The 12,489-nt window shown below is 40.9% G+C and overlaps 1 protein-coding gene across 1 annotated transcript in view; it reads right to left on the bottom strand.

Annotated features, from left to right (window-relative positions):
* Positions 1-2,057: 2,057 nt before the first annotated feature.
* megf10 (multiple EGF-like-domains 10) overlaps positions 2,058-12,489 on the bottom strand; it is an 81,565-nt gene continuing 71,133 nt past the window's right edge. The window contains exons 21-25 of the mRNA XM_031282270.2: positions 11,159-11,274; positions 8,730-8,853; positions 5,916-5,960; positions 4,207-4,413; positions 2,058-3,031 (exon numbers count right to left, since the gene is read on the bottom strand). Of these exons, the coding sequence (XP_031138130.1) occupies positions 2,871-3,031; positions 4,207-4,413; positions 5,916-5,960; positions 8,730-8,853; positions 11,159-11,274 (653 nt within the window). The 3' untranslated portion in view covers positions 2,058-2,870. The remainder of the gene's footprint in view (positions 3,032-4,206; positions 4,414-5,915; positions 5,961-8,729; positions 8,854-11,158; positions 11,275-12,489) is intronic.

The raw sequence follows: 12,489 nt of genomic DNA, 5'->3' as shown, positions 1-12,489 counted from the left end.
TTCAATGCGCTATCTGGGCTCTATTTTCCTAGCACTGCCATGGAATCCTTATCAGAGTAAACATCTTTACACAAATAAGAGAGAAAGTCAATTACAATATCAGTTGTCCATCATTGTACAGTATGTCCCAAATTCACTTACTTCTGTGCTTTTAAGTGTACATATGAAATGTCCCAACAGCGGATATATAGGAAGAGCATAGTATTTATGCCTCACAAGGTTTTTAGAAGTTTAGAATAGAATAAGCTTATGGTCCAGAAGGTTATGGGTCAAGTTCTTGCAGTAGAAGATGGCCTCTTGTTGCCTGTCTCACATTATTAATGAAGCAGGCTTTGCTTTTGCATTTTTTTTTTTTTTTTTATGCTACATATCTGAAACATCTCGTTTAATAAATGCAGTGGAAACAAAATATATAACATGAACCAAAGATTTGCAAGGTTCTTAAAAGTTCAATTTAAAGCATTGGTTCCCAAAGTGGGGTCCTTCAGGGTGTACCACTGGGTCCCCAGCAAAAAGGGAAATCCTTTTTTCACAAGTTTTGACTATAATAATAAATAATAAGTACCACAATGACAGAATGCCTATTATGAATGACTATTTTGGTCTTTATGAGTTTCATACACTTTCTATAATAAAACAGATAAAAAATAAAAAATCCTACCAGATGGGGGACCTTGGGACAAAATCTTATCAAAAAGGGTCCGTGGTCTAATTTGTGTCTGTTTAGGGGTCCTTCAGGTGAAAAAGGTTGGTAACTACTGGTGTACAGCCCTAAGTTGTGGGCGCCTGCAATAGAAAAGGGTTTTAAGTGCCTCCTCAACAGTACTAGGCTCATCCTCTCATTGGTTAGATTCCTACGTGTGCCGCCACCTTGTGGTAGAGATGTTCACCATGCTGCATGCTCCGTCTTCTTTTACATAGAACTTTAAATAATGTTTTCAATAACACTCCATTCATGCATAAAACAAAGTTAGTCAGTACAGCAACACAATGAGCAAAACAATGCATTCAACTTATTTTCAGTACGATGTCATTAGAAATACATCTGGATAAAGGGAAACTGTGATAAGAATTTAAACATTGTAAATCATTCTGTGTCAGGGCCTGTAGCCTCAATTCTGTCATTGACACATTTTACCAATACCAATTTGAAGCTTTAACATAAAGTGTGTTCAGTGTAATTACTGAGTAACATCCCAGTGCTTCTTGTGTTATCTTGATTTGGATTCTGCCCACATTGTGACTGGATGTTGATATGCAAATCAAACGTGGTGCAGCCCCGACCAAGTGAAGCGATGAGGAATACCCTATGCAGGACCGCTTTGTACAAGGCGAGGGTCACATGACAAAGGGAGACAGATGAAAGCATCTGCAGACTTGCTAACTAGGCTAACAATAGGCTACTGTAGAAAGCTTGTTGGGAGACTTTCTTTAAGCGGGGGTCACACAGATGACATTACACCTGGCTGAGATCTGATCACAGTGCGATTAAACAACTTGTAGATCTTTGAACTATGCTGATAAAAAATAGTATTTAAATGGAACTTGTAACTTTAGTTAACTTAAATACCAACCCAACACTGACTATCCCAACATGAAAAAGACAGTCAGCAGCTTGCCTCTACTGCTCTACCTAATGAAACTTTAACAAACATCTAATCTTTGATACAATTGCTAATATTCAATCCAATTAGCCATTTTTCAAATACTGTTGTTACAAAAATAGAGATTTGATGGTATTGAATGCTTTACACAAACATCATAAAGGCTTCAGTATGCTTGAAACAAAGTACTCAGATCATTTAACAGCATCTGAAACCAAGACATTGATTGCGTCCGAAATTCCATACTAACATGCTATTTAGTAGCCTAGGCTAAAACAGTATGTGAGATTTAAGTACGTCCGAAATCTTAGTATGAAACCAATAGTACGTGAATTGCATACTATTTCCAGTGAAACGTTACAGTATGCAAACACTGGACATAACAGACAAAAGGACAGCAGCCAAGGAGCTTAATTTACATTTTTACATATAAAAATCTGTGATTTTGTCCCCTGCGACTGTTGGTCTAGTTGCTTTCCTTTTTAAGTAATTTAAGCGTTATCTGGCGATGCCACTAGAGCGGAGGTCGGCAGGGGTTACCATGGTTACGCATCTCCAACGGCAAGGAGGCCGTCAAGAAGTGACGTTGAAAATGACAGCTTTGGTGTGTCCATTGAGTATGTAGTGCTTAGTATGCGATTTCGGACGCAACCAGTAACTTTCCGAAAAATCCAACAATCACTTCCACTTTTGCGGTGCGAGGTGTGCGGAGGTATGGAAAGGACACTTTTCATTCATATATACTACCAAGTGCAACACCACAAATGCTTCACCACCATCTGTGTGTCATCACCATTAGTAGGATCTGTCGTTTCGAGGCTGCGAGACACGCAAAAGACAGAGTTGTTGGAGAGAGATCAGAGAGGCAGTCGGACAGAGACTGTGACAGCAGGCTTTTTTTAACCCACCACTGAGTGTGGCCATTTGGAAGAGTTGCTGTTAGCAGTGGTCAGACAACACATCATACGATCTGCTTTGTTCAAAGCATACTCAGGCCGTAGCTCCCAGACATGTGGAATGACCTACGAAGTAGCAGTTTACAAATTGCTGTAAAAAAATAACAGCTATACCTCCAAATTAACCTTCAAACTCTTGTATACCCACTTTGTTCAGAAATAAGTCATGGTACATAATTGCGGTCGTATAACAGCGAGAAAACAAGTGAAAGCATGTTGTGGGTATATAGTGTGCCTGTTGGTGGAACAGCCAGTGCCGGAGCTGCAGACTGGAGGTGAGAGCTGGTCTCTGTGCTGAGTCTCTGTGCCATCATTCACTGTCCAGCTCCTTGTCCTGTGGGGAGGGACTCTCTCTGGCTGGCAGGAGGTCGTAGTGACAGGGGATGTGGCTGTTCTTCGGTAGATCGTACGGATCTTGACCAAACTGGCCGTTGCCGTCTCCAGTCAGCTGGATGGCATTCACAGTCGGCTCTGAAATCAAAGACAGTTGGCAGTTACAGGAGGAATAAAAGTGCACAGCTGTAAACTTAAAGGAACAACATTTAGAAAATTTGAGTAGCACTATCATAGCCTCATCGGCAGATGCTGTGCATTTTGTTACTGTTCGGTGGGGTGGGAAGGTTGAAGATGACGTAGTATTAAGAGAGACAATGGTAGTGAGTATGAAAGACCAAAAATCCACGTAAGGAGGTTGGTTGGGGGAGTGGATGGGTCAAACAACACAGGACCTTCCCCCAGGAGACCGGGGTTCATGTCCTGTCCTTGTCCCGCGTGTCACTGAAACATACATTTTGTAACCCCACCCACCATCTTTTCCTGAACCTAACGGTACCGTTCTTGTGCCGCATGTCAGTTAAACGTATGTCCTAACCCAGAGCGTCAAAAAGTGATGCCAAGAGTCCTGACCAAGTGCGTCTAAATATGACGCTAAAGGAGACTTTTCGCGTCAATAACAAACACCAGCTGACCAAGCGTCGCTTTTTGACGTGATGGGAGTGAGAATGTGTTGGTCCCGGTCTGCAATCACTCTCCCGACTGCAAACCGGTTTTTGACCCTCGCTAGCCACATTGGTAGTCCTGTTGGCCAGCGCAAGAAATAGGGGACTCTAGCCGTAACAATTAGCATCGCCGACGTCAAATCACTTTCTAATTCTATTCGTCATTTATGTTTACAATCTATTTAAAATTTTGCGACCCTTGGTTGGTCTATCCTGTACATGTAACATCTATTGCACATCTGTCCGGTCTGGGAGACAGATCCCTCCTCTGTTGCTATTCCTGAGGTTTCTTTCATTCTTTCCCTGTACATGTTTTTTGGGGATTTTTTCGTTACTGATTTGAGGGTCTTATGTTGAGATTGTAAAACCCCTTGAGGCAAATTTGTGATTTAGGGCTATATAGATAAAAATGACTTTACTCGACCACTATGTAGTTCATGCAATTGAAGCATACCCTTCTCCACAGCTCTGGGGAGGAGGAGCAGTTAACCATAGTCCTCAGAAATCCACCAGAGGTTAGAACGCCAACACAAAGAAAGAGGAAGGTAACGGATAGCCGGCCATAAATGAGTGACATCCTGCCGAATTTCCGGCAGCACCAGAACAATCCCGGAAATAAAACGTTGTCGATATAGACTAGCTCCTTACCAACTTCGTACACATTCCGGTTATTGGTCGGGCTGTTGTTGCTGATCTCGGCGTAAGGTGAATCCCGTCTGGCCGGTGACTTCATTTCCACATAGCCACACTCTGTGTTTTTGGCTGTCAGCAGGGGAGGGTCCTTTATCGTGGCGTATGGGTTTTCAGAGCTTTCAAGGGAACAGGAGCTGGCGTGATAGAGCGTGCCCTTCAGATCTGGATAGCACGGGCAGAGGAGTCAGACGTCAATTCCAGCAATCAAATCAGCAGTTCAAGATGTATTTGTATATGATAAGATATTTTTTTATTTACGTGTCATACCACTAAGTGGCCCATCCCACATGGAATTACATGACACCAATACAAAAGTCATTTCACCCACAGCTTCTGCTCCAATGTCCACACACAACATACTCTACTTTGCGAAAAATAAAGAATAAAGAATATAGAAAACATATTACCGCAGGCGCAGCCACAACACAATAGTGTAACCCATACATTGTCCAACTAGAACTAAATATTTCATACATAAAACAAAACTACAGACACAAAAATAAAAAAATTAAAAAACAGGGAAAGTCACTTCCAGACAGAAAATCATCGATACAAAGCCATCTTTTTTTTTAATACATGCTTGTTCTAAAAAAGTCTGCAAATAAAAACGTTTTACCAAACTACCAGATCTATATCCTGCCTCATCTCTTTTACTTCAACTTTGGTAAATAATTTCAATCTTAAATCATGATAATATGGACAATACAAAGCAAAATAAAATCCTTTCAATTCGATTGAGATCCCATAAATAACCCAGTCTGTCAGTCTTCCTCACTTCCTCAGTGCAGGACCAATGAGGATGCTGCTTGAATCTCTTGAGGCCCTGGGGGGGTTTTGGGCTCGTATAATAGTGTGGAGTCATAAAGTAATATAAATGATGTTGACAGTTTCTATTTTCTTACACATTTTAGTGTTATTTAACACAAACAGTAATGTAAAGTATGAGTTTATTATTAAGTTTATTGTGATTTTTATTCCTTTATTAATTGGTAAGGTATCAGCAGGTTTTGGAAAAATACCTGTCTACAAATGCTCTATATACATTTTTGTGTGCATTCATTATACAGAGATCGACATCCATCTACTATGGAGTGCTCTGGTATAATATATATATATATATATATATAGTTTAAGCTCTATCTATCAAGGGTGTAACTTTGGATTCAACATTGTGGGGGGGTTGAGATCTCCAACTACCTAGGGAGGTCCCGGGACATGTGTGCATGGATTGAGAAAAGGGACGAGAAGATCGCAAAAAAATTGTTGGAAAAAAAATAGAAAAAAAAAAAGACAAAATATAAACAAATATTTGACAAAATGTCAAAAGGTGACAAATGTCCAAAGAAAATCAAAATAAGCAACAAAAACGTTTTTAAAAAAGCAACACCCCCGTTGTAGCACCCCCATCCCCCTGCAAATTACGCCTATGCTATCTATAGTAATGGATATGTGAATGTTATGTATTTATGCCTGATTTCATGTGGAAGTTGTTGATTGGTGCAGTAAAACAATCACCTCCTACAAAAGATGGCTTCTCAGGATGGAACACCATTTGCCTGAAGATGCTCTAGTACCCAGACCTTGCCACCTATTAAATTTTATATATTTTTGCAAGTTAGACAGTGTGCGGGAGTTTCTTTGCAACTTATAAGTGCAGGACCTACCTCGTAGCGATCTCCCCATGTATCTCCTGTCAACTCCATAGGCTCCTGATATGAAAACAAAATGGAAAATTAGGAAGGTCAGTGAACGGTTGAAGCAAACATTACGTAAGAGAATATTATGGCAAGAGCAAACTGGGATTTTCTAAAGAATGTGTTCATATCAGTATTAATTAAGAACTGTGGTTATAATAGAGCAAAAGTTTCCCATCCACGCCAATTTAAACGCAAATCCAACAGATTTGCCAGTAAGGTGTTGTCAGATAACTACACATCTCCATCCACAGCAGTGGTATTGTGGAGTAATGTCTACCTATCTATTGTCATTATTGATTTTTTTAAGGAGATAAAATAAAAATATTCTACAGTAAGGGACATGTGATAAAGGCATGTATCAGGATTTCAGTGTCATTCTGACTTATAAATGCTCTAACTTTGATAATGTTCCTTGGAATAAAAAATATGCTAAAATGAGTCAGTTTGGGCAAACATTGAGTGCAGCTCCTCTCTAATTTTCAATCATACAATGAATGAATGAATCTCAGGGCCCTAGTTTAACGATGTAAGTGCACAGCGGGAAGCGCCTGGCGCAGGTGCGTTTAGGGCGTGTACGAATCCACTGTTGCTAGTTTAACATTGGAAAAAAGGGTCCGTGCACCAGGCGCATGGTTCAAAAGGGTTGTACTTAGTGTCTTCATTAATCAGAGGGGTGTTTTGGGCATAACATGTAATAAACCAATCAGAGATCATCTCCCATTCCCTTTAAAAGCCAGGCGCATTTGGACCTTGGAGCATTGCTATATGATGTTCAGGAGAAGAAACTGATCTGCTTGTGCGTGAAGAGAAAGCGTGCGAGCAGATCATATCATAATACTATTTCACATTGCAATATTTTTATTTTTAATATTTTCCATGTGTGTGTGCTGCTGTACGTCCCTGTGTGTGTAACAAGCATAGTGTGCACTGTGCATAGTGTGCCTGTGCACTAGCCTTTACTAATGCTCTGTTAAAATAACAATGAAATGCTGCGTTATTGACTTTAGACCAGGTTTTTGTTGGTCAATGGCACGATCACTTCCCGCTGCCTCAAGATAGCAATACTCCCAGAATGCACCTGAACACACCTCCCTGTAAGACCAGCACGCCCAGAATGCACCTGAACACACCTCCCTGTAAGACCAGCACGCCCAGAATGCACCTGAACACACCTCCCTGTGCTCCCAGCATGCCCAGAATGCACCTGAACACACCTCCCTGTAAGACCAGCACGCTCATGGGCCACAGATGGGTGCAGGTGCATTTGCTATTTAAACGACGTGGGCGCTAGACGGGAAACTGACAACTGCGTCGGTCTTAAACTAGCAAAGACACTTGCGTCGGGCTTTGCACTGTGCTGCACCGGGTGCAAGATAGGGCCCTTTGTTTCTTTGTCATTCAATTTGAAAATAATTGTTGTACTCATACAACACTGATGTCAATGAGACAGGAAATAAGAGTAGTCAACGAAGTGGGTCATCAGGTGAAAGATAAATGAGGAACACCTTATTGAACATCAAGTGATACAAAATCACATAAACTAACAAAAATCTTTCTGACAAGTATGATCAAAACCAGCCCATCACTACACCAGAGAGATATAGATTAAAACTGACCAATGTAGCACTTTGATCTAAGAGAATGACAACAACATCATCAACATCATTTGCATTTACAGCTTTAAATACTGTAGGGCACATGTGTCAAACTCAAGGCCCGCAGGCCGAACCCGGCCCCTCGCAGATTTTGATCTGGCCCGCATATTAATTTAGTTTCAGAATACATTTTGGCCTGCCTTAATGTTTGCCAAACCAAAAAGACAGGAAACTGTTTTTTCAGACTGCAATTACTCGACACTCAAAGCAGAATTTGAAATTCCCTCAGAAGCAGATAGTTTTCTTATTCAGGCTGTTAACAGGTTGCTGGGAGTCGGCTGTGTGGTCGCTGCTATTAAAATTGTAATCAATGATGGCTATGGAACGTTTTTGCTGACTTTTTTAGAGCATTGTAGACCAAACGTACGTGAGAAGACTATATGAGACATGCAATACAGGCAACGATATTTGACTTTTTTGGAATAAAAGCATGTCAATAAACTCAACATGTCCAGCCCTGGATGTGATTCTCATTTTCTATTGTGGCCCTTAGAGAAGTTGAGTTTGACACTTGTGCTGTTGTGCCTTTTCTGTGCTATGGTTGGCCAACTCATGCATTCAGGCATGTATTACAGCAGTTAGTGTCCCCTGGAAACTTATTTGGTATCATAACTCAGTTCTGTTTGCTCTTTACAATTAGTTTTCTGTATTCACAGCACGTTTTTTTATGCCTCATATGTGTATATGCCTTGTGCTTTTTTTTCTATTTGCCATGCTGTTACCTATTTGTCTCATTTTTCTGACCCAGAAAATGGAGGGATGGATTTTTTCCTAAATGTATGTATGCATTGTCAAAGTGGTGAGATCCTTTTTGTTTTAATTAGCTTATGTTTCATCCGTTTGCATGTGTTTTCTTAATTGCAGCTCCCTCCCAGCCAGTACACAGCCAATCAGATTGAGTTTTTAATCCGGTGTGTCATTCTTTCTTTAGCAGATTTGAACAGAACAGTATTGCTTTGTGCACAAATATGTATTCCATAGAACAATACAGTATTGACGTCCTTATTGGAATTCCATGAGCTATTTCTTTGGAATCCACTGAACATGAAAGAGTGATGATCTATAGTGGGACAGCAACGGTAATTTTGCTATCTGTGAGTGCACTATAATGTATTCCATGTCTCACCCAGTTCATTGAAGCAGTCTTCTTGTTTCCAGTCTGCCGGCAGTGTGCCAGTGTGCTCAGCTAGAGTCGCCCTCTTTCTCTGATCTACATTCTTCAAGTTCACAAACAGCTGGCTGCTCTTGGCCTGCAACATTAAAGGAACAAACATCACGTGGAATATCAATTAATAGACACATTCTGTCGTGAATATGTTACATTCCATTCTGTGAAAACTCTGGACAAAGCCTCTCTCATCTGTTTTAATTGGTATCATACATTTGTTTGATATACAGTGAGGAAAATAAGTATTTGAACACCCTGCTATTTTGCAAGTTCTCCCACTTAGAAATCATGGAGGGGTCTGAAATTGTCATCGTAGGTGCATGTCCACTGTGAGAGACAATCTAAAAAAACAAAATCCAGAAATCACAATGTATGATTTTTTAACTATTTATTTGTATGATACAGCTGCAAATAAGTATTTGAACACCTGAGAAAATCAATGTTAATATTTGGTACAGTAGCCTTTGTTCGCAATTACAGAGGTCAAACGTTTCCTGTAGTTTTCACCAGGTTTGCACACACTGCAGGAGGGATTTTGGCCCACTCCTCCACACAGATCTTCTCTAGATCAGTCAGGTTTCTGGGCTGTCGCTGAGAAACACGGAGTTTGAGCTCCCTCCAAAGATTCTCTATTGGGTTCAGGTCTGGAGACTGGCTAGGCCATGCCAGAACCTTGATATGCTTCTTACAGAGCCACTCCTTGGTTATCCTGGCTGTGTGCTTCGGGTCATTGTCATGTTGGAAGACCCAGCCTCGACCCATCTTCAATGCTCTAACTGAGGGAAGGAGGTTGTTCCCCAAAATCTCGCAATACCTGGCCCCGGTCATCCTCTCCTTAATACAGTGCAGTCGCCCTGTCCCATGTGCAGAAAAACACCCCCAAAGCATGATGCTACCACCCCCATGCTTCACAGTAGGGATGGTGTTCTTGGGATGGTACTCATCATTTTTCTTCCTCCAAACACGGTTAGTGGATTTATGACCAAAAAGTTCTATTTTGGTCTCATCTGACCACATGACTTTCTCCCATGACTCCTCTGGATCATCCAAATGGTCATTGGCAAACTTAAGACGGGCCTTGACATGTGCTGGTTTAAGCAGGGGAACCTTCCGTGCCATGCATGATTTCAAACCATGACGTCTTAGTGTATTACCAACAGTAACCTTGGAAACGGTGGTCCCAGCTCTTTTCAGGTCATTGACCAGCTCCTCCCGTGTAGTTCTGGGCTGATTTCTCACCTTTCTTAGGATCATTGAGACCCCACGAGGTGAGATCTTGCATGGAGCCCCAGTCCGAGGGAGATTGACAGTCATGTTTAACTTCTTCCATTTTCTAATGATTGCTCCAACAGTGGACCTTTTTTCACCAAGCTGCTTGGCAATTTCCCCGTAGCCCTTTCCAGCCTTGTGGAGGTGTACAATTTAGTCTCTAGTGTCTTTGGACAGCTCTTTGGTCTTGGCCATGTTAGTAGTTGGATTCTTACTGATTGTATGGGGTGGACAGGTGTCTTTATGCAGCTAAAGACCTCAAACAGGTGCATCTAATTTAGGATAATAAATGGAGTGGAGGTGGACATTTTAAAGGCAGACTAACAGGTCTTTGAGGGTCAGAATTCTAGCTGATAGACAGGTGTTCAAATACTTATTTGCAGCTGTATCATACAAATAAATAGTTAAAAAAATCATACATTGTGATTTCTGGATTTGTTTTTTTTTAGATTATGTCTCTCACAGTGGACATGCACCTACGATGACAATTTCAGACCCCTCCATGATTTCTAAGTGGGAGAACTTGCAAAATAGCAGGGTGTTCAAATACTTATTTTCCTCACTGTATTCTTACACTTTTTTTTCAAACCAATCCAACCAATCCTCCTTTACTCTGGAGCTTCTTTCTTATTTTTCTACTCTCATGTCATCTAAGTGAATGGAGCGATGGTTAGACAATGGATATATCTGTGTGCGTCTCATTAAACTTTTAAAACACTGTAATATTGAACCCTGCTGCGTGTCGCTTTGTTCTCCGAGCACTCGCCACTGCTTTCAGAATCCACTCTGGTCCAGCCAGTAGATGATAGGATACGAACCGCAAACAATCGTGATCAGATTGTTTCATAACACATTATTTATAGAATTCTTATTTTGCCATCTATTTGCCCCTCTACAGACCAATCACGTTTGTTATCAATGAGTTGCGGGTAGAAACCTCCTGCGTTCCGTACAGACGTCTCAGAGCAAACGGAGACGAGGAACAGCTGGATCTACTCTCATCTCCTTCATCTAAACATGCAACAGTAGTAATCATAGTACCAATAAAGATGATAGAACCATGACTAGAAAGTCACGGTGATCCGGTCCACATACAGTCTCAAAGTCCACCTCCCTACCTTTCCATATGGGCCATTGTTAACATGCGGGGGCCCGATGCACTGGGTCAGAGTATGGTAGCTGGGGTTGGAGAAGTAGTTGCTGGGGTGGGCCTCACATGCCGGAGCGGGAGCATCTGAAAAATGAAAAGGCGACAAGAACTCTTACCAAGAAGTTCATCAGGTTTTAATACTCCCCACAGAGTCTTTAATTTATAGAATATGGGATTATCATATTTGCATTGTTTCATTCAGTATGATAGCGAGACAGCAGGGATCAGAGGCTCTGCAGTGGAGATGTCTTTGTTCAATGTGTGTTACTGAAAAGGAGAAGATAACCAAGCCTTTTTGCCAACTTGCTTCATGGTCTCTTCACTGTCAATGATCTCTATTGATATCAGAACAGACCACATGTTTCCCATACGGTATCTCTGGCGCTGTAGTACAGACATGCAGTTACATATGTAACTGCATGTTGGTACTACAGCGCCATATATATATATATATATAGTGAGAGAGTGAGGGGATGACATGCAGCAAAGGGCCTTGGGTCGGATTCAAAACCGGACCGCTGGCAAGGACTGAGCCTACATGGGGCGCACACTCTACCAGGTGAGCTAGAGGTCGCCCCGCAGTTACATCTTTGAGGAGATGCAGGTCTGCTGCAGTTTAACGTCAGAGTCTAGCCGCCCATACATACGGCATAGTGTGTTTACATCATTCATTTTTAATTTAAACTTCCCCTATAATCCCCTGGTTACTGTGAAACTATTTTTTGTCAGTGCCATGAACAGAGATCAGCAGCCTCTTGTGTTGAGTGCTGTTATAGGAAAAGTAGCCTTCATAGCATTATTCTGTAATTGGTAAACGAGACCATGAGTCATTTAGCGTGAACAACAAGTGAGTATTTTCATTGTACTGCAATCCTGAGAGATAGTAGCACTGCTAGCTGAGCTGCAACATGAGCCATCACTTGACAATATTCTGCACTGTGCATATTTATTTCTCTGTCACCTCCTGCTGTGCAATATGCCATTTCTATTCATCTGCACCTTACTCATCTGTATATATATATATATATATATATATATATATATATATATATATATATATATATATATATATATGTATGTATGTATATATATATATATATTTTTTTTTTTTACCTGTCTGTTTATAATAAGGGTGTTTATAGTATACATATTATTACTATTATTATTATAACTCTTATTCTATTTCTCATAATACCTTTTGAATATTTTCCCTGTTGGAAATAGCTGCTGTAATAAGGGACTTTCCTCAGTGTGGGATTAATAAAGTCTATCTTATCTTATCTTATCTTATCTAAGATC

This window comes from Sander lucioperca, chromosome 14 (genome assembly GCF_008315115.2).
Source record: "Sander lucioperca isolate FBNREF2018 chromosome 14, SLUC_FBN_1.2, whole genome shotgun sequence".
Classification (NCBI taxonomy): domain Eukaryota; kingdom Metazoa; phylum Chordata; class Actinopteri; order Perciformes; family Percidae; genus Sander; species Sander lucioperca.
This window is presented reverse-complemented; position numbering and strand designations above follow the sequence as displayed.